The sequence below is a fragment of the Bidens hawaiensis genome, unplaced genomic scaffold, assembly GCF_021521415.1.
Source record: "Bidens hawaiensis isolate Kalapana, Puna unplaced genomic scaffold, B.hawaiensis_p1.1 tig00013121_1, whole genome shotgun sequence".
Taxonomy (NCBI): domain Eukaryota; kingdom Viridiplantae; phylum Streptophyta; class Magnoliopsida; order Asterales; family Asteraceae; genus Bidens; species Bidens hawaiensis.
Window position 1 is genome coordinate 553,917 of NW_027492109.1, and position 20,422 is coordinate 574,338.

General features: G+C 32.3%; 1 protein-coding gene across 1 annotated transcript; it reads right to left on the bottom strand.

Annotated features, from left to right (window-relative positions):
- Window positions 1-4,479: 4,479 nt before the first annotated feature.
- LOC143543460 (putative LRR receptor-like serine/threonine-protein kinase At1g53440) lies at window positions 4,480-18,880 on the bottom strand. Its single transcript, XM_077035776.1, has 24 exons — window positions 18,735-18,880; window positions 16,409-16,595; window positions 15,407-15,481; window positions 14,433-14,501; window positions 14,274-14,345; window positions 14,124-14,195; window positions 13,971-14,042; window positions 10,764-10,835; window positions 10,387-10,458; window positions 10,228-10,302; window positions 10,088-10,159; window positions 9,731-9,799; window positions 9,541-9,627; window positions 9,357-9,419; window positions 9,233-9,274; window positions 9,104-9,150; window positions 8,652-9,007; window positions 7,639-7,837; window positions 7,366-7,515; window positions 6,677-6,795; window positions 6,372-6,582; window positions 5,854-6,091; window positions 5,471-5,621; window positions 4,480-4,931 (listed from the first exon to the last, which is right to left on the bottom strand). The coding sequence occupies exons 1-24, from the start codon at window positions 18,826-18,828 to the stop codon at window positions 4,545-4,547; spliced, it is 3,051 nt and encodes a 1,016-aa protein (XP_076891891.1). The 5' UTR covers window positions 18,829-18,880; the 3' UTR covers window positions 4,480-4,544.
- Window positions 18,881-20,422: the final 1,542 nt, after the last annotated feature.

Below are 20,422 nucleotides of genomic sequence, written 5' to 3' on the forward strand. Positions count from 1 at the left end.
GGTCATGGTATGTGGTGGTGGTGGTGGTGGTGGTGGTGTAGGTTGTAATGGTTGAGGAAAAGGATATGTGGTGACCGGAATACGATTTCCTATGGTAGTCAAGAAATGGTAGAGGCTGTGGTAGTGGTGATGTGGTGGATGACGGCAGTAGCTCCGGCGCGCCTTTTCGGCGGCCCCATTTTTTCTTTTTTCGGTCGTGTGAAGGAGGTAAAAGAGAAGAAAAATAACGACGTTTGATAATGGCGGGTTTCGGCATTGGAGGTGACCGGATTTTCGTTTTTCCGTAGGACAGCTGGTCATCGCAATTGCCTCTCCGGCGACGGCTGGTAGGTGGGTGGCGGCTGTGTGAAGTGATGCTGCTATATTATTATTATTATTATTATTATTATTATTATTATTATTATTATTATGTTTTGTGCCCTAAAATGATAAAAGATTAATGGGTTTGGGCTTGGGCTGCAACTGGGCCATATCCTTGTGTTGGGCTGTTAATATAATGGGCTGCCCAAACTGATTAAGAAACAAGCTAGTTCATTTCCTTTGGCTGCTGAATTTTTTTGTGTAAAGAAATAATTGCCGTTCGGGGTTGACCAAACTGAAGAAAGTCAAATACGTTTGGGTTTTTGTCGTTGTTGAATCGTGTTCAAAGCATGTTATTTCTATATTATTTTTTAGGTGTTCGAGAAGTTGGTGAACTTTGAACAAATTGGATACGAATTTGGACTTAAAAAGGAAATAACAAGCTTTGTTCATTTGATCGTGATCCCCCGTCGTTCTTCTGAACCTATAGTGCTTGAGGATCCAAGATGGATAAAGAAGAGATAACTCCTTTATGAATAAATTAGGTGGATCATACCTTTAGGGGGTGATTGAAGAGGTTTTGGCTTTATCGGGTTGATTCGTGAAGATGCGAGACACGGTTTAACAAAGTTTTTGATATCATAAGTAAAAGGGGTGATTGTAAGGCCAATATTTGTGACTTGCGATATCAAATTACGCAACCATTATATATTTTGAGGTCAAGTTAATAATTAAAGCCGACGAGAAACCGGACACGAAACGAGAGCTTCGGGAACACGCGTTTAGCTTCAATGGGAGGAGATCTTCTAGAATATGTTATGTTTAGCTATAAATAGGGACTTGTATTTCTATTTATGTGTGTGTTTGTAAGATGTAAATCAACCACCCGAGGGGAGGTCACCTTGGGTGGGATCGGTTCTTTAATATTATCAATCTTTTAACCGATTATGGAGTCATTCACTATACTTATTATCTTTATGGTTTTGTTCGATCGTTTGATTTACCGCACCCGTCTCGACACGTATATCGAGAGCAAAACAGTTCGAGTGGTCGTTTTGGGACCTACAATTGGTATATATGTGTCGAGACGGGTGCGGTAAATCAAACGATCGAACAAAACCATAAAGATAATAAGTATAGTGAACGACTCCGTAATCAGTTAAATGATTGATAATATTAAAGAACTGATTCCACCCAAGGTGAGCTCCCCTTGGGTGGCTGATTTACATCTTACAAACACACACATAAATAGAAATACAAGTCCCTATTTATAGCTAAACATAACATTAGAAGATCTCCTGCCGTTGAAGCTAAACGCGTGTTCCCGAAGCTCTCGTTTCGTTTCCGGTTTCTCGTCGGCTTTAATCATTAACTTGACCTTAAAATATATAATGGTTTCGTAATTTGATATCGCAAGTCACAACGAACATCCCAGGTGAGCTCCCCTTGGGTGGTTGATTTACATCTTACAAACACACACATAAATAGAAATATAAGTCCCTATTTATAGCTAAACATAACATATTCTAGAAGATCTCCTCCCGTTGAAGCTAAACGCGTGTTCCCCAAGCTCTCGTTTCGTGTCCGGTTTCTCGTCGACTTTAATTATTAACTTGACCTTAAAATATATAATGGTTTCGTAATTTGATATCTCAAGTCACAAATATTGGCCTTACATATTGTATTTACAAAAATACCATTATGATCTTAGCAGTTGATCACACCTTCAGATGGATGAGATTAACATTAGATGGTTGAGATGAGTTCTGTAATTTCTTAATTAAATTAAGGGTTCTTAAATGATACCAATCCTATATATATATATATATATATATATATATATATATATATATATATATATATATATATATATATATATACGGGGGTTGTTTTATATTTTTTATTTTAATAATTTATTTATTTTTTGAATTTATATTTTTTTATTGTATGAAAGTTAATAATATACTTATGGTGATAAATTGTTTCACAAATAAATGAGATGTTATAACCCGGTTTAAAAGCTATATGGTTTTGATGAGACCCAAGACCCGTTTATTTTTTTTACTATAAAATTGGTTTTTTAATTATAAATAATATTTATAAAAGTTAATAATATACTTATGGTTTGATGAGACTCAAGACCCGTTTATTTTTTTACTATCAAATTGGTTTTTTAATTTAAATAATATATATTTTTTTTAAAAATAAATAAGATATTAATTTTTATTATATCATATTTTATAGGATTTTTACATCAATAATTTGGTGAGATTAGTTTTTAATTTAATGAGATGTTATAACCCGTTTAAGAAATTATGGGTTTGGTAAGACCCATACCAATGAATTCGGGTCATATGCATGAGAAGCCCTCATTTAAAAATCAAGAAAATCTTGTGACTCCAAAAAAGGGGGAGCGACCATATCGCGACACGTAAGATTTTTATGTCTTCGTTTATATATATATATATATATGATTTGGATCATGTGAAAACTATTTTGAAATTGAGAATTTTGAGAACCATTTTGGACCATAAAAAACTTAAAAATAAAAAAAAATATATAAAACAAAAAAAAACGCATAAACGAAAAAAGTAAAAACCAATATTCTTATTTATCATCCCGGTTTTATATATAATAAAAAAACGTATCTGTTTAGCTAAATTATACATATATGTATAATATGTACATATATGTGTATATAGGTTTTTTTATACAGTTATGTACAATTTAAGGTAAATGATAATGTATATATGTGTATATGACGTAACCAGAGATTAAATGAAATTATACATATGCATATAATAAAAAAAAATTTTAATGAAACCGGATATAAGAGATTTGGTTTTTTTTTTACTTTTATAAAATTTTTGTTTTTTTTGTTTTATAGTTTTTTTAAATATTTTTTAGAGATTTTTTAGTGGTCCAAAATGGTATCCAAAGTTCTCAATTTTTAAATGGTTTGTTTAGTGGTATAAATTAAGAGCTTTGAGAACCATTTTGGACCACTAAAAAAATATTTAAAAAAATTATAAAACAAAAAAACAAAAATTTTTAAAAAGTTAAAAAACCAAAATTCTTATATTTCATTCCGGATTCATTAAAAAAACTTCGTATGATACACATGTGTATAATTTCATTTAATCTGTAGTTACGTAATGTACACATATGTACATTATCATTTACCTTAAATTGTACATGTGTGTATAATAAAAAAACATGTATGTACATATATGTACATATTATACATACATATATATATATATAATTTAGCTAAACCGAGATGGATTTTTTTATGAAACTGGGATGATAAAAATTTTGGTTTTTTTACTTTTTTCATTTTTGCGTTTTTTTTTTTGTTTTATGATTTTCTTTTATTTTTGGGTTTTTTGTGGTTTAAAATGGTTCTCAAAGTTCTTAATTTCAAAATAGTTCTCACATAATCTCAATCATATATATATATATATATAGTCGGCCATGAGTCCGTCACACAATGCTTATGCGCGTGCAATCCGGTATTGATACGCGTGTAACACTGAATGAACACGTAACTGGCACCAGTATGTGTAAATAATGCCATATGCGTAACTGGTGCTGAAAATCAAGAAGCAAAGATGAAATATACAATAACTTTATATAAATAAATTTTTAAACAACCAATTTTGACTCAACTCATGTTCCCACCGGACACTGTTCTAACTCGAAACTTGTTATGACTTGACTCATTTCAATCTGAACCCATACCGAACCGACCCAAACCAAATTAAGCATTTTTTGTATTGACTCGTTCTGACCCTAATCCAGTCTTAAACATGACCCAAGTCCGCCCGACTCGTTGTAGGTCCTAACTCACAATCACATAACATGTAAGTTTTTTTAAAATTGAAAAAATATAGCAATATCATATTAAAATTAAAGAGAATAAAATGCTTGTTTTTATTATATATTTTTTTTAAAAACATTAACGTATAAAAAATTTATGATCATAAAAAAGTTGTGAGGATAGTTAGTTTAAAATAAGAGATATATGTCTAACTGTTATATAAATTAACAAAAATAAAGAAGTTGAGGGGGAAGGGGGCAAATTTGTATTTATTTTTTCGGTAAATGAAAGGGTACCGAAGACATTGGTGAGCTAAACACCATTTTACCCCTAACTTCTCAAAATTATTAATCTACAGTTATAAATTACAATATAAAATTTTATTAGAAATGAGGAAAACGAATCACAAACTGTACCAATTGATTCAAATATCGACATTATAAAGATCATGTAGAAGTGTTTCTTCCGGAGAAGAATTCTCATTGTTGTAAATTGATGAATCTACCCATTGACTATCGGTGGAGATGCTTTTGGTCCCTTGACTGTCCGATGATATGGTAGAGTCTTGTGTTTGACTGTCATGTGATATCAAGTCAGTGGCTTTTAATCTTGTGTCTAGGATTGGGGGCTGAACCGGCATCTTGCCTTCCAACATTTTGACCACGGTTGACATGGGTGGCCTTAAGGTAGGAGAATCGTTTGTACATAGAAGAGCCAAGTTAAGCAATTTTATTGCCTCTTGCTCTGAGTATATTTCTAAACTAGGATCCACTAGTTTTAAAAGATTTCCTTGCTCTTGTAGTGTATAAGCCTTCACAAGCAAAATGAATGGTTAGCTCCTGCTTTTATCTTTAAGAGGTAAGATGTTAATAATTCTTTTTTTATGTTAACAATTTATAAAAGGGTCAACAGCCAGGGGTGAATAGAAATTCAAATAGTTTATAAAATGATTTTTTTTTATAGTTTAATCTAGGGGGTGAGTTAAAAATCGAGTACATAACGTATTGAACAAGTACATAAAACAATTCTTTAGTTATGATAGTTTAATCTCGGTATAGACTGTAATACTAAAAAAATAGATATTTTGAATACTGTTCTTAATAAAGTTTATATCTAAACTGAATCCACATAACTCCCCTAGTTTAGCCCTTGCAATCATTTTCACAATATAATTAACTTCTTTGACATGATGAAAAAGGTTAATTAATAGCTGATCGAATCTTCTCTGCAAAGAGAAAACCACTAAAAAAAGTAAAGGATTTAAAGAAAAAGGCTTACGGCTACTTCGACTCGGATCCTACTAAAATTTTAGAAAATAATATAATTGTATGAAAGATTGAATTAATGTACCCAGTCGAGGAGGTAGACAAAATCTTCTCTGGGCATGTGACATTTATTGCTTTTCCCGCAAACAATCTCTAATGCAACAACTCCAAAGCTGTAAACATCTGCCTTATCAGTCAAGTAACCTCTCGTCGCGTATTCCGGAGCCATGTATCCTCTACAAATATACACCAATAAATATCTCCACAACTGAAAACAACAACCACATCTAGGAAAATTTCACCCATTACATTGCTATTGGTAGGATATGAATAACGTAAGATCCCTCTAGAGGCATGCAAACCATATTCAATCTAGAGGATAGAGAGGTTGATTCTAGTACCAGGTAGACCCTATCTACATCTCTACCAATTAATGTAAAATGTTAAGAAAAGAATATGAAAACTCACATTGTTCCCGCAATTCTTGTACTAATATGAGTGTTCTCTTCTTCATCCAGTTTTGCTAAACCAAAATCTGATATTTTAGCATTAAGATCCTTGTCAAGAAGAACATTGGTGGCTTTTATGTCTCTATGAACTATTTTTAATCTCGATTCTTCATGGAGATAAGCTAAGCCCCGTGCTACTCCCATACATATCTTCTTTCTTGTGACCCAATCTAAATTAAGTTTTTGTTCCTCGTCACCTATAACATATTATTGTTAACTAGTTATTTCCTCAAAAAGGTATACAACATATGGGTGTAAACCAACCGAGTTGTTCATAAGCTACTTAAGTCGAGTCACTAAAAACCCGTATCAAGCTAAGCTTAAATGAGCATGTTCTTTATATAAAATTTTATAATAATATTTCACTTAGTATAATAAATTAAAAATTATTAAAACATGAGATTACTATAATAATAAGTGAGGTGAACGCTACACCATTAATATAACACGAGAATATCATCAAAGTGAAACATTTACCGAAAAGAGCACGTGCAAGATTGTTATTTTCCAGGTATTCGTATATGAGTAATAATTCTTTTCCTTCAATGCAACACCCTAGAAGTTTTACTAGATTTGGATGTTGTAAAGCGGATATCATGCCTATTTCAGTGACAAATTCACGGTTCCCTTGTTTTGATCTAGCTGATAATTTCTTAACAGCAATCTCAGAGCCATTTTTGAGTACACCCTGAAAATAAATAAATAAAAATTTGAATATAATTACCTTAATTAAATATAGAAGTAAATAAAACATAATAATGTTTGTCGGTGTTTTTTTTCACCTTGTAAACGGGTCCAAAGCCTCCTTCACCAATCTTATTAGCAGGATCGAAGTTATGAGTTGCAAATTTGATTTGCCGTAGACTAAAATAACCCGTTTGTAGTTCAACTCCATGAAGCTCTGTGACAAAATTAATAATTTTAGTTAAAAGTGATAACAAGTGATATCTAAACCATACATGAACCAGAGGCGACAATCCCGATTGTGTATGGATGAGCCAACAATGTTATATATATTTAAGAAATAATAGCTTAAAGGGGAAATGGTTACTTTAAAAAAAAAAACATAAAAACAAAAAAAAAAGAAAAAAGAAAAAAGAATACAAGATCAACAGGTGACATTTTCGACATGATTGCTCAGGAATGAGCCAAGTTTGGTTATACTTTAGGAAAATAATATTTAAAAAGGGTGTTGGGTCAAACGGGTTGTAAGTCTCTAAAAGTCTATTTTTCCATACATCCTCCGAAATCGTTTATATTCAAAGATTTAAATCATTACTGTAATAATATTGTTTCTTCAAAAACTAACACGTTAGTTATTTACAAAAAAAATGTAAAAGATGGGCAAAATAGTGTTTAGAAGTCATCCGGCCCGTTTCATCCCGATCCATTACCCGACACGCTTTGATCCTAATATTTGTAACAAAAAAGCAAATTTACATTCACAATCAGTATCATCTATTGTTCTTACCTTTATTTACTTTATCTCCACATAAATAACCTTTCTTCCAAAGTAAGGCAAAAATTATCCCTACAAACGTACACGAGCAAATCACAATTCCAGCTATAGCTCCACCCGAGAGTCCTGATCCTGATCCTGATCCTGTACTGACGTCATAGTCTACATAAAGGAGAATAAGTACTTTAAACTTTTGCTTAAGAGTGAGAAAACAAAATAATAAAAGTAAACAAACAATGACAATGTAACAAGGAAACCATTGCCACATGAACACAAAATCCTTACTTGGTGTAATTGCGATAGCTGATAAAAGAGGGCCGTATACACCTCTATCTGGAATGGCAGTAGTCCCCTTTCCTGCCCAGTATAGGTGGATATCCAAGGTGGTACCATTAACCATAACATTATCAAAATCTAATTTGAAAGGCCTTCCAACACCTTTTGCTTCGTCCGCAATGTTGAAGTTTTGTCGTTTCCGAACTCCCTACATGAAAGGCAACTAAAAATTGTAATTAATTCTCCAATTGAAGGTGGAAATTTCATTCCATTTGGTTTAAAATGGGTTGAACGGAAAATCAAGATGAAAGTCGTCCTACTGCCCAAGTGTAAATCATAGTGGAAAAAGAAACAAAAACAAAAACAATCTTGTGCGGCATGACTGCCAACTTGCAGCTGACAGTGTGGTTTCCCGAGGGAACGCCCAAGCCAAGCTCTGAAGCCAGCTTGGGCCGGGTTATAACAACATAGTCTGGCTAGAGTGGGATAACGGATTCTCCAAATTTGAGGAGTTGTGCGGTAGCCTAAGCACAAGAAAGTCGCCGTTTATAAAAAATATTATTTAAGGTTGGATCTTAAATCTTAATGGGTCCTAACGGTAAACCAGGATGAAAGTTCACCAAGAGTGTTAAATTTTATTTTAAAAAAATGTATTAAAACCTTAACTTCCAATTTGGGGGAAAAATGCAATCAAAATACCACCAACCATTTTTCTAGTAAACATGAGTACCATGACTCGAAAACTCACGGGACTCATAAATGCCCCGATAACCAATGAGATCGGAGCTTGCACTGCCAGGTGGCCTTCAAGGGGTTTAATGCCTAAAGGTTGAAAACATGAGATATCTCAAGCGCTTACCATTATGCCATCCTTAAAGCTACTCTGTAACTATTTTAGTTGGTTCTTGGAAAGACTAACCATTTAGATATCTTGTCATAAAGTATTTCAACCTCTTACAAAAAAATTACTGTCATTCAACTTCTAAAATATACAATGTAAACAATGCTGATATGTCACTTACTTGTATGGATATATCAAAATAGCGTCTTCCAAGACTACTATAAGTAGTGTCATTCGTATAACTTATTTCAGCAAAGTGAAGCCTCACTTTATAACTCCCTGACCACAAACACAGTCCGTAGTACCTGAGTGTAGTGGGAGCACCACGAGCTGATCTATATATTTCGGCAAGTGCCACATTTGACCCATGGACAATAAATGGAACATGATCTTTGTAAATAAAAGCACCATTTGCGCTGTAAGCCCATCTCTCTGGCTTATAAAAATAGTGAGATTCTTCGTCCGTTGTGTCGTCTTCATATTCGTTTCCTTCAAACTCTGTTGTGCCTCCGCCACAATTAATAAATAAAGAATGACCTACAATGTATTGCATTTGTGAATATGTTAGTGATAAATATTACAAAAAATGTGAAGGAAACAGAAGGAAATGCCTATATTTATTATCACTCTTACGGTTGGGATTTCTGCAAGTAGGCTGGTCATTCAAACACCAATCATCTCTATAAGATAAAATCAAGTTAGGTCACTTCATTATATAAATTAGACAAGTGTATATATGTATAGGTTGGTGAATTGACATACTCGTTGCTCGTTGCTGAAGCCGAAAAGGCTGCAACTAAATTCCTGTGGTAAAGGTATCCAGTGATAAGCAAAATATAAAGTAAGGTTTGCATATGTATAATATAGGATTGGATATAAAACATACAAATTAGATGTGTCACAGCTGATCTGTTGTTGAGGTCGTGCAAAGTTGTTGTAAGATAAGTCGCTACAATAAGAAAGATGGAAGTTATATAAGTCATAGGTCATCACAATATTGTCACAAAGACTAATTAAAAACACAAAAATGAAATTACAAACTTATATCATAATTAAGGAGAGTTACTAACATCTTTATCTTTGCTTGTCCTGAATTTTTTTGCTTTGAAAATACCCAATCCGGTATCTTTCCCGACAGCAAGTTGTTGTTTAAAAATCTACATCCATGGAGTCATAGACAACATTTATCTCACATTTATATGTCAAAAATAAAGATAAGCAGGTAATTTAAGTATAAAATATTTCTAATTAGTTGCATACAAGGCATCAAAGTAGAGGTTCCCAAATGAATTGGGTATTGAACCATCCAAATTGTTGAAGCTGAAGTCTCTACAAAAAAAAAAGAAATATTTCTAATTACGACCCTTTTCGAGTGATGTATTTCATATCAAAACGATTAACAAACTCATTTTAATAACCCCTAAACGTTAAATAACCATAACTCGGTTTACATATGCTCATCTAGTTTCGTTAGACTCTAATACGAATTGCTAAATAACAGGATATAAACAACTTGCTATAATCCATTTCGAACACCACCAAACTTGTTGCCCCAATAATACTAGTAATCGGAAATTGCCAAAATCTTTAATGTCCCAATAGATTAAAAAAACTTACATAAGTTTCAAGTTGTTTGGGTTTCCTATGCCTTCGGGTATTGAACCAGTAAGTAAACAATTTCTCAGGACCCTGCAGTAAAATCAAGTTAATAAACTAGTTGTTTCATTCTTTTGTCATGCATTCATGCAATAACTTACAATCTAATCAATTGTGTCATATTTTGTAGTTTAGGAAATTGTGAGCTTGTTGTTCCAGCCAAATCAGATATCCTCCTGACAAATATAACGAATATATGAAAACTCGAAAACGAAAGCCAGAAAAGAGAAAACAAACTGGAGGCTTAATAACGTGCTCACAATTCCTTCAACTTTGTCAACCGGGATATTGAGGGAGGAATCGGCCCTTCCATTGAAGTTCCTTCCAAATTACTGCACAATAAATTATATATAGTGAATATTTTGAAGTTGAAGTAGTTTATATATATGTATATAGCAAGGGTTTGGATCAAATACAAATGAAATTAACATGCTAAACGTGAGAATCAAATAGAGTATTTATATATACAAGTAGAGTAATTATGCAATTACATCATAGAGTAATTATGTAATTACATCTTAGAGTAATCACATAATTACTCTACTTGTATATATAATTACTCTACTTGATTCTCACGTTTAGCACGTTAATTTCATTTGTACGTTAACTTTAACCTATATAGAAAAATAGTACTCACAGTATCGAGAGGTTTGTCCAATTTCCGATAAAATCAGGTATTCTTCCAGATAATAAACTCCCATCTATCAAACTGCAAGAATAATACAAATGCTTCAAAAGTTTTTAATAAATTGTTTATTGAAACACATTTTGGTCAAATTCTTAATGAGTGTACGTTAGTCACTTAGTATGGCTTAATACGCATGAGCTGACATGTGAGGTTGTTTGTCACACCCCCAAATTTCCACTAACGGAGTTTTACCGTAAGGCGGGTGACAAACCAGGATCCGAACACATTAATCACACCAAACGACATCTACATGGTCTTAAAAGTTTTAACAAATCAAAATAAAATGTTCAGAGTACTTAAGTGCTAGTGCGGAAGCTAAACAAAGTGCGGGAGCCATCTCCCAAACAAGTTTAAATAATTCATGGCGCTACAAGCGCAAAACCAATATCAAATAAATGTTTTCAAACTTAAACCAATGCGAGTCCATGCATGCAATGTTATCCTAATTCAAGTGCTTGCTAGTGACCTGAGGAAAACATGCTAAAAAGAGTCAACACATATGGTTGGTGAGATCACATGTTTTCAAAGTAAGTTATGCTCTATCCGTTCATAAACATTTATAAATAAAAGTGGCCCATGGTTAACTACACTTAGTTAACTCGTTGCTGCATAGTGTTATGTTTCCATCACGACCGAAGCTGACTAGTTATTGCCTCAAGTCAAGTATTTCCAAAACTTAACAATGTTTGGTCAAAGTTACACCCCGTTCGACCTCCAGTCGAGAATAATGCAGGGTGGGGTTTGTCAAACCCAATAGTACTATTTAAATTTACCACGCCAGTTAACCTTAGTTAACGGTCCGATGTTTGTGAGGACTTTCCATGGCAAAGAAACACTACGTTATAAGCAACCAAAAGGTTGTGTAAAGATTTAGAGCAAGTAAAGTAAAACAGTTTTGCATGTTTCCTTCCCCAAAGGAAAGGTATAAAAGTGGGGCCGTAAACTCACCTTGTTGGTGCTTCGGGTATTACACAAATCCGACCGAAGTAAATGCGTCACGTGCTAAGACCCTTAAAATGCAAGTACGTAAGTAACTTGTGGGATGGTTCCTAGAACCACTAGTATCCAACAATCTCCCATTGTTTTTAAAAAGACTTTTGACCAAAGTTTGACTTTTGTTGACTTTGACTAAAGTTGACTTTGACTAAAATATTGACCTTTGACTAAAAGGTTGGACTTAGAATGTTTACCTTATCATTCTAGTCACACTTAATCAATCATCAAGTATACACACTTAGCCATATTCCTTGCAATTCTATGATCAATACACGTTCACAACATCACAAGCAAGACTAACTATTTAGTCAACTAGTTCTAAGTTAACTTAAAAAGTCAAAGTTCTAATTTACCACAACTAACATATCACAATTTGCAATTATCTCAATTCAACCAACACCTTTATCACCTTTAACAATTTATACCACCTAAACCGATTTTTCTCATCAATCAAAACTCACAATTAAATTACCAAATAAATCACACATGTACACATCAGTATTAGGTTCAACATATATTTTTCTCACAATTTTTGGATTTACCAATTCGTCCAGAATATTCATATACTACAACAACATGATTTATATTTCTACAACAACACAGCAGTAATCAAAAATTTGTCAAAAATTCCATATTTGTCTAATTGATGCAAGACCAATTGGACTAGATTCCTAATTCAATTTACAACATCCTAGAAGTAGAATTATATCCGTATCTATTTTTATCATCAAGTTATGAAATTTACAACTCAACTCCGAAATTATTATCCCTAAATCAGCTTTGCATCCTGATTTTATAAATTCATAAAAAGTACTCAAACAGAGTCCAAAAATTAAGATTCCAAACTTTCTGAAAACTAGATTCAAAGTACATGTTCATAGAATCAAAAATCGATCAAAAACTCAAACATATCATCAAGTTATCCACAATGCAATCCGGAACATCAAGTCTGCCAACAAGCAGTTTTAGGCACAATCCACTACAAATCACAACTTTTCTATCCTTTTGATTCAAAATCATCAAGAAACATTTATGATTCAAAATCATCAAGAAACATTCTTACCAAATCAAATTTCATGTCTTATTTTTATCCATTTGATTTCATAAGAGAAGTAAAAACACATGTATTTATAAAAGACTCAAAAATACTAATCAAGACACATACAAAAATCCTTTTTACTTGTCAAACTTTGATCATCCCCTTTCATGATCCAACCATTTGGATACAAGGTTCATATGAATTAAAAGAAAAAGAAACATATAAACATAATAATCTACTCACTTTGCTTGATCAAATGCTTAAACCCTTGTTTACCAAAATCACCAACTCTTGTGTTATGGAGAAAATACTAGAAGATGATTGTTTGTATGAAAGAAAATGAGAGTATGTGTGTGTGTGTGAGTATCACGGCCAAAGAGAGAGGAAAAGGGAAAGGAAAAGGTGTTGGCATCCAATAGTTGTAACCTTCTTGTTATTAACAACCCTTTATGATTGATTTAATGAATAAAATTACTTAGGTTAACTTTTATTAACTCATGTGTGACATGCTACATATTTTAATAAACATTTCCTATGTAACATAACCTAAGGTTCCATTTAAATAATAAACATGTTACATGACATACAATATAACCTATTTAATCATTTAGCTTACTTACAATCACATCATCATGTAATAACCATAATATAACATATTAATCACATAGCACATTATACTTATCATACATGTTATATGACATGTTTATTATAACATGCAAGACGGGTTTATTATCCTAGTTATAATTAGTCACTTATCCTTGTTTAAGTCACCAATGACACGTTGACTTAAATATACGCATACATGACATCACATGTACAAGAGTTCATACTCATAGTTAACAGAACTAACTGGGATTATAGACATAGTCAACAGGATTTAACTGGGTTTAGTTAACAGAGTTAACTTAAAAATGCCGGATGTCACATTGTTAATTGTTTGTTGACGATAGGGTTTGTAATTAGTTTTCCAATTTGTTTCTTTTGTTTGCAATTTGCTCTCGTTTTCTCTTATAATCATTTGATTAGTATGCCGCAATAATAAACGTCTGATGTCGTTCATGATTGTACGTTAACTTTGGTGTAAGTCACTACATGGTAAGAAGAAACAAAACACGACTTACATATATTCTAAACTGGTCAGATTGCCATACGATTCTGGTATTGTTCCTGTAAAGTTATTTGCAGAAAGAAGGCTGCAAGAAAATGGTAAGTAATTTAATTTATTCATGGACAAAGCGATAAATTATACTTGGAACAAGGTCAAGTAATCATACAGTCTTTTCAAGCGGGTCAAACGGCCAAGATTTTGAGGAAGTGGTCCTTCAAGCAAATTGTCTTCTAAGGTTCTGTTGTACAGGTCAAGATTGTAAATATATAACCAATGAATGGTCAAAACTGCATCTAGAGTAAGGATCTTTACTTACAGCTCCTCAAGTGTAGAAATATCACCTATTTCTTCGGGTATGGATCCACTGATTCGGTTCGCCAAAAGATTCCTGTGGTATTTAAAAGAGTAAGTTCACAGAGTTATGGTGAACATAAGAAGGTAAGGTGAAGCAAATAAAATAAATAATAACTCTTACAAAATGCGAAGGTTAAGCCGACTTAAACTGGATGGGATAGTGCCATTTATATAGTTGCTAAGTAGATCTCTGTGTAACAAACAGTTTAAAACTTATATTCATACACACAATGTGATTTATGTAGTGAAGTTGTTGGGGTATTTTTTGCTCATGAGAATGCCCAACATATTAATCGTTTATGGGTTTTGTTATTTCTATTTAATAATAATGAAAGAAAAAAAAATATATTATTATTGTTCTTTTGCTCACGATGAACAAACAAATTGGTGGGTTGTCTTCCTGGGCCCACATGGCCACAACATAATATTGGTGATTTTTTTGTTTGGGCTTCGGGGGGCTTCACGTGGGAGTCAAGGAAGCATTTTAAAAGGGTTTCTTTAGAATGGTAATTAGAAACCGACATCACAAGAATATTTATATATGGTTTTGCCATATTCATATTCTGTGGAAAAAGCACACATACGAAAAGATTTAGAGTTTTTTTTTGTTCCTCTACTGTTGATTCGACAAGCAGTTACGAAGAGAAGATATTTAGTGCTCTATTCTTTTTGGGTGTTTTGTTGAAGATAAGAAACGTTCCAGAGATCGACTTATTCTCTCGTTGGTGATACCTCTTACTCGTTACTCCTTTGTAGTTTTGATTCCATATACTTGAAGATAGTTTGTACCAAGTATATGATGATTTGTGTATGCCTCTAGTTTTACCTATAGAAGAACTTTTGTATTGCTCATTATTGGTGATAGTGGATTTGAAGCGGCTCTAGTAGTCCCGTGGTTTTTACTCTCGCCTTGAGAGGTTTTCCACGCTAAAATTATTGTGTCATATTTACTTTTAAATACCCTATTTGTTTGCATCCTTATTGGTTCATTCAGGTCGGGAAAAAGTTTAGCCAAACGAAGTTTAATTCCGCACTTTTTTGTATACCGTTCGTGGCTAGGTGGTCGTTTTTCCCAACAGAAGTGAGTCCACTTACATTTCTTTCAAATAAGGGAGATTTAAAAATTCTTCTGCTGGTAGAACTCCTCCCAAATTGAGTCTTCTTAGTTGGCTGCAAATATATAACACGCGTGGAAAGATATTGAAACATTGATTAGCACTAAAATGGTTTGATGGAAAAGTCAATTAGAAACAAAGTAAATGTGAGATTCAAATGATAACCATAAATAATAATTAGGAATCAAAGGAAACCACATTTCATCCTATTGATCATATATCAAAGGCTAGAAAGTGGTTTCTTTGTTAGACTACTCACTATCATGACCATTTGCCTCAACGGGTTGCAATATTTCACTAAAGGACAAAAGTGGTTGTCATTTAAAAAATGTTAAATAAAAATAAAAGTCACAACCCGATCGCATCATCAACCAACGATTGCAACCAAATTGTAATATTATTTTAATATATCTTGTCATCATGCTAATAATATTTGTTTCTTTTTCTATTATTTTAAAACCTTTTATTTAATTTTTATTTAATATTGTTAGTTGTTCCTGCTTTACTTTATTATTATTTTTTTTCCTTTTAATTATTTACTTTTAATTATTTACTTTTCATTGATTATGTTTAGTATTATGTGTTTTTTACATTTTAAAATTTTATTGTAATTTTTTATTTATATAATATGTATTTTTATTTATATTAAATAAAAATAGTAAATTAGTTTCTAAAATTTTTATTTTTAAACGTATTTATTTTTTAATATAATAAATAATAGTGATAAATCTTATTTAGTTAATAAAATATTAAGTTAGGTTGGGTTGTGAATGTGAGTGAAATTTTAGATTGGGTTGGGTTGGGTTGGGTTGTGTAGGTGAAAGAGAGAGAAATTAGTTTTTAATTGAAAGGTTGGGTTGGGTTGGGTTGGGTTGGGTTGGGTTGGGTTGTGACAGTGGGTAGTCTTAGTTCCCAACTGTTTAGTGATTCTCATTTGAATTTAACCCCCTACCACATTATACACAAATTAAGACATACGTACATTGTCGATATGTGGCAAACAATGGCGGTACAGTTGCAAGTTACATTGCTGCCTTGTTTCATAATCCCTGTGTTCTCCACGGAAATTATGCTGTCGAACCCTGAACTGCTTCTTCTGATGCATGAATCACTAGCAACATTCCAATTCCTATATTGTAGTTTTGAGGCTATCAACTTCATGGCTTCAACTGTTACAAGCAGAATAGGATATATCTATCAATTGACAGAAAATGATATAACAATAATAATAATCAGAAAAAGAAAAAAAAAGTTCAGATATAATCTTGTGCAAGAAGAATTTAAGGTTATGCTCATTGAAAAAATTATCTTAGAAGTTCATTGGCACAACAAGAGCATTACGTACAATTAGCATATCTATCTTCATCTCTATAATTACACTTAAAAACATTACATTTTTCTCTCATTTTCAACTAAAGAATACTTCTTATACTTTTATCATTATCTTATGTCTCTCCTCCACTCACATCGCTTTTCAAAAAACATTAAAAAGATATAGAGTGTGAACAATGTTTCTCCAAATTTATATATTAACAAAAGTTTCTCTCTCTCCTCCGCTCACAACCACTTACAACTACTTTATATAATATAGATAACCCACTCACAATAATATAGAGGAGCTATTCGGAATGCTCTTAACTAGTTTAAATTTATCAATGTTTCTGTTTAACCTCACGTAAGTAATTTACAAGAGATAAGTGTAAAACCACATTAGGCAATGGGTACACATTCATGCCCCTTAATTTCACGTAGGCGGAACATCACCCACTTTACTCATTCTTACTCCATCTCACCTAATGGAAATGGTTTCACTCGCTTAACCTCTCCTAGTTTAATTTAAAAACAATTTTTAAATTATTGTGTGTAAGTGTAGAGGATTTTAAATCCTTTTACCACTTTAACTCAGCTTGCCTTTTAACACCCCAAAACCGATGAAAGGGTGATGCCATGCTTATTAACCCTTTTCAAATCAGTTTTAACGCTGAGGGCGTTAAAGTATACCCCGGGCCAGCCTAAAACCAACAATATACGTGAAGACATCCAAATTATTTTGCATGGCCATAATTCTATGAAAAAGCACAAACCCTCTACAATTCTAAACGACAAAAGCATGGATGTTAAAATAACTTATTGGAATGTCATGAAAATCAAGGAAAACAAAAAAATATTGTACAAAGGGTTCTATTATAGCGGACACGGTAAAGGGACCATGTTTTCTCACAAATCAAATAAAGGTGTTCGATATGGTACGTTCTGATTTAGTGACTGATCTAAAATAAAAATTAAGAGGTATCTCAAAAATATTTTGAACCGAGCAAGGAATATCCTAATATTTGATCAGGGGTATTCGAATACATAAATGGGTAAGAAAAAATAAACTTTTGCACTAATTTTACAGTTCACCGTAAAAGTTGAGGTGTATACAGGCACCCTCTAGATCTGCCCCTGGCTCCAGTATTGCTAGTGAAAATTATCTAAGAATAACAAAACAGACTCATATTGAAACTAAAAAGACAAAATTGAATACTTGGGATGTTGTTATGGTGGTATTGATTCAGTTAGTTGTGTAAGAAATAACGTGTATACAAATAATAAAGTTTAATTACAATTTATTAATTACACAAAATTTGTCTAATGATAACGGATAACCGGGAAGATAAAGTCATGATTGTATATATAACTCCGTATTTCATAAAATTTATATATTAGTCATTTTTTAATTAATGGACGCAAGTTTTTAGTAAAAGTAATTGAAAAAAGAAAAAAACAAATATTACTACTGAAAAATGAAAAATGGTTGTTTTTGCTATAGTCATTTCCTATAGTTTTCCTACAATTTGAAACTTCTTGCAAGTTTCCCACAACTTTTTGAAAAAAAAAAAAACCCTTGAAAGTTGTTTTCTAGAAGTTAGATACATGTATCATAAACAGTATGACTGTGTGAAAGATAAAATTTAAACATAAACTGAAAAGGTTATCCAAATGCGCGTAGAACGCACGGTTCAAATCAATCAATTATACATGAGAAAATAGTCAAAATGCACAAAGAAGTTCAATCTCTTTGTAATGCTTAGAGCACTTGTTCATGAATTTATATCTTTATTAATTTATTTGAATCCAAGAAATTTGATTGATACAATAGCTCCAATTAAACAAAATCATTTACGTGACTTCTAAAGTTAATAAGAGAAGCCACCTATTTTCTCCAAAATCAAATTCCAGAATCAAAAGAACGGCTGATTTCGCTAAAACAATTAGAACAAAAATCTGATGAATGAAAAAAAAAATCAAATTGAAGAGTCTTGTACCTTCTTTATCAGGTAATTGTTGAGCAACGAATTTAATATCGTGGAGACTCGCCGACAAAAGCAATACAAGCATGAAGAACTTGAATTTTGGCATCGTCCCTCGAGACAACTCCAGATTAATGTGACTTCCGTTTGTCAAATTATTTCCTTAGTTGCAGTTGAGTTTCTTAGTTGTAAAGAGATGGAATAAAGGTAGGTACATACAAAAAGTGTCAAGTTGTTTAAAATTTAGATATAAGTTGACGAAGAAATTATCACCATGTGCTCAGATTCACTCGTACACCGTGTATGATGTTTGTCAACAGCACCTTTGTGACCGCTGACTTTTCAACGACTTCAAATATTCATATTTATATTAATATTTTATTAGGATGTGGAAATTTTACTACGAGTTTGCCAAAGAAGTTAAGAAACAAACACGTTGTTGTTTGGTTTGAGCCCAGTAGAAGCCGGTTTTAGTGTAATTTAACCTTTGAAAAAACAAATAGCGTTTTTATACGAGTCATGTGTAGTTTTACAAGCCGTATGACATACAAAAAGTATGGGCCACACAAGTAAAGTAATTATGTAATTACTCCATGATGTAATTACATGATTACTCTACTTGTATATATAATTACTCTACTTAATTCTCACGTATAGCACGTTAATTTCATTTGTATTTACTTTAAACCCGGACCACATAAATTACAATAATAATCATACGAGATGTTATATGAGGTGTTGTGTGATACATATATGAGTCATATGAGCCATATAGCATATACTATGATAACTGCTATGACCACCGATAACGTAATATGACCGTGTGACCATTTCATCGTGGATCAATACAGGTCCCACATTTTAATATAGTACGACGACAAAAATCAAAAGTAATATCATATTTAATTGTGGGCATTAGTATTTGTTGCTTTGATAACATGGAAGCCGTGTAGGACCTTAATGACTTGTAAATTTGGTAAGACTTTCTTAAATTGTCGTTACTATGTTAAGTTCAATATCAAATATATATTCCATAGTGCGTGCACGTCTTGGGACCCTAATGGCTTAGAGCATGTTTGGGATTGAGTTTGAAAACTGCTTATTGGCTTATTGGTGTTTTCAAAAAGCCAATAAGTTAAAATGTGTTTAACAATCACAAAAATCTTTCTTATTTTAGCTTTTTGAAAAAGTTAAAAAACAATTTTTCAATAGCCTCAAATCCTGGCTTTTCAAAAAAATCAATAACCCATTAAGCATTTTTCAAACTCAATCCCAAACATGCTCCAAGTCTTTAGTGATTGAGATAAAAAACTGAACAATAAAAGAGGAAATTCTATCAGGAGTCCGGACATGTTCCATCACCATCCACAACAACGCTATTATGTGTTGGTAAAATTGAGATTCAAAAAGGAGTTTCTTTAACCATGATAAAACTAGTTTTATACCAGCTAGTTGATAGAAACAAAAATTGATTGGTCGTTGTTTTTGTGTTTTTTTATTTAATTTTTATTTAGGTATAATGTTTAAGGATTAGCTTGTGTTTATTAACCCATTTTATGAATAATTTTGAGTATGTTTTTTTATAATTTATATATGAGTTATTATTGATTCATTTATAATATTTGTTAGTTTTTTTAAATATTTTAATAATTTATAAAAAAATATAAATTACTAAAAAGTTTATTGTTGGTTTGAATGTTTTT

Coding starts and splice junctions, on each gene's coding strand:
- LOC143543460 (XM_077035776.1), bottom strand. CDS start 18,828: ATGCCAAAATTCAAGTTCTTCATGCTTGTATTGCTTTTGTCGGCGAGT. Junction 14,502..15,406: donor CTCCCTTATTTGAAAGAAAT/GTAAGTGGACTC, acceptor TTTGTTACACAG/AGATCTACTTAGCAACTATA. Junction 7,838..8,651: donor ATTTTGATATATCCATACAA/GTAAGTGACATA, acceptor CCTTTCATGTAG/GGAGTTCGGAAACGACAAAA.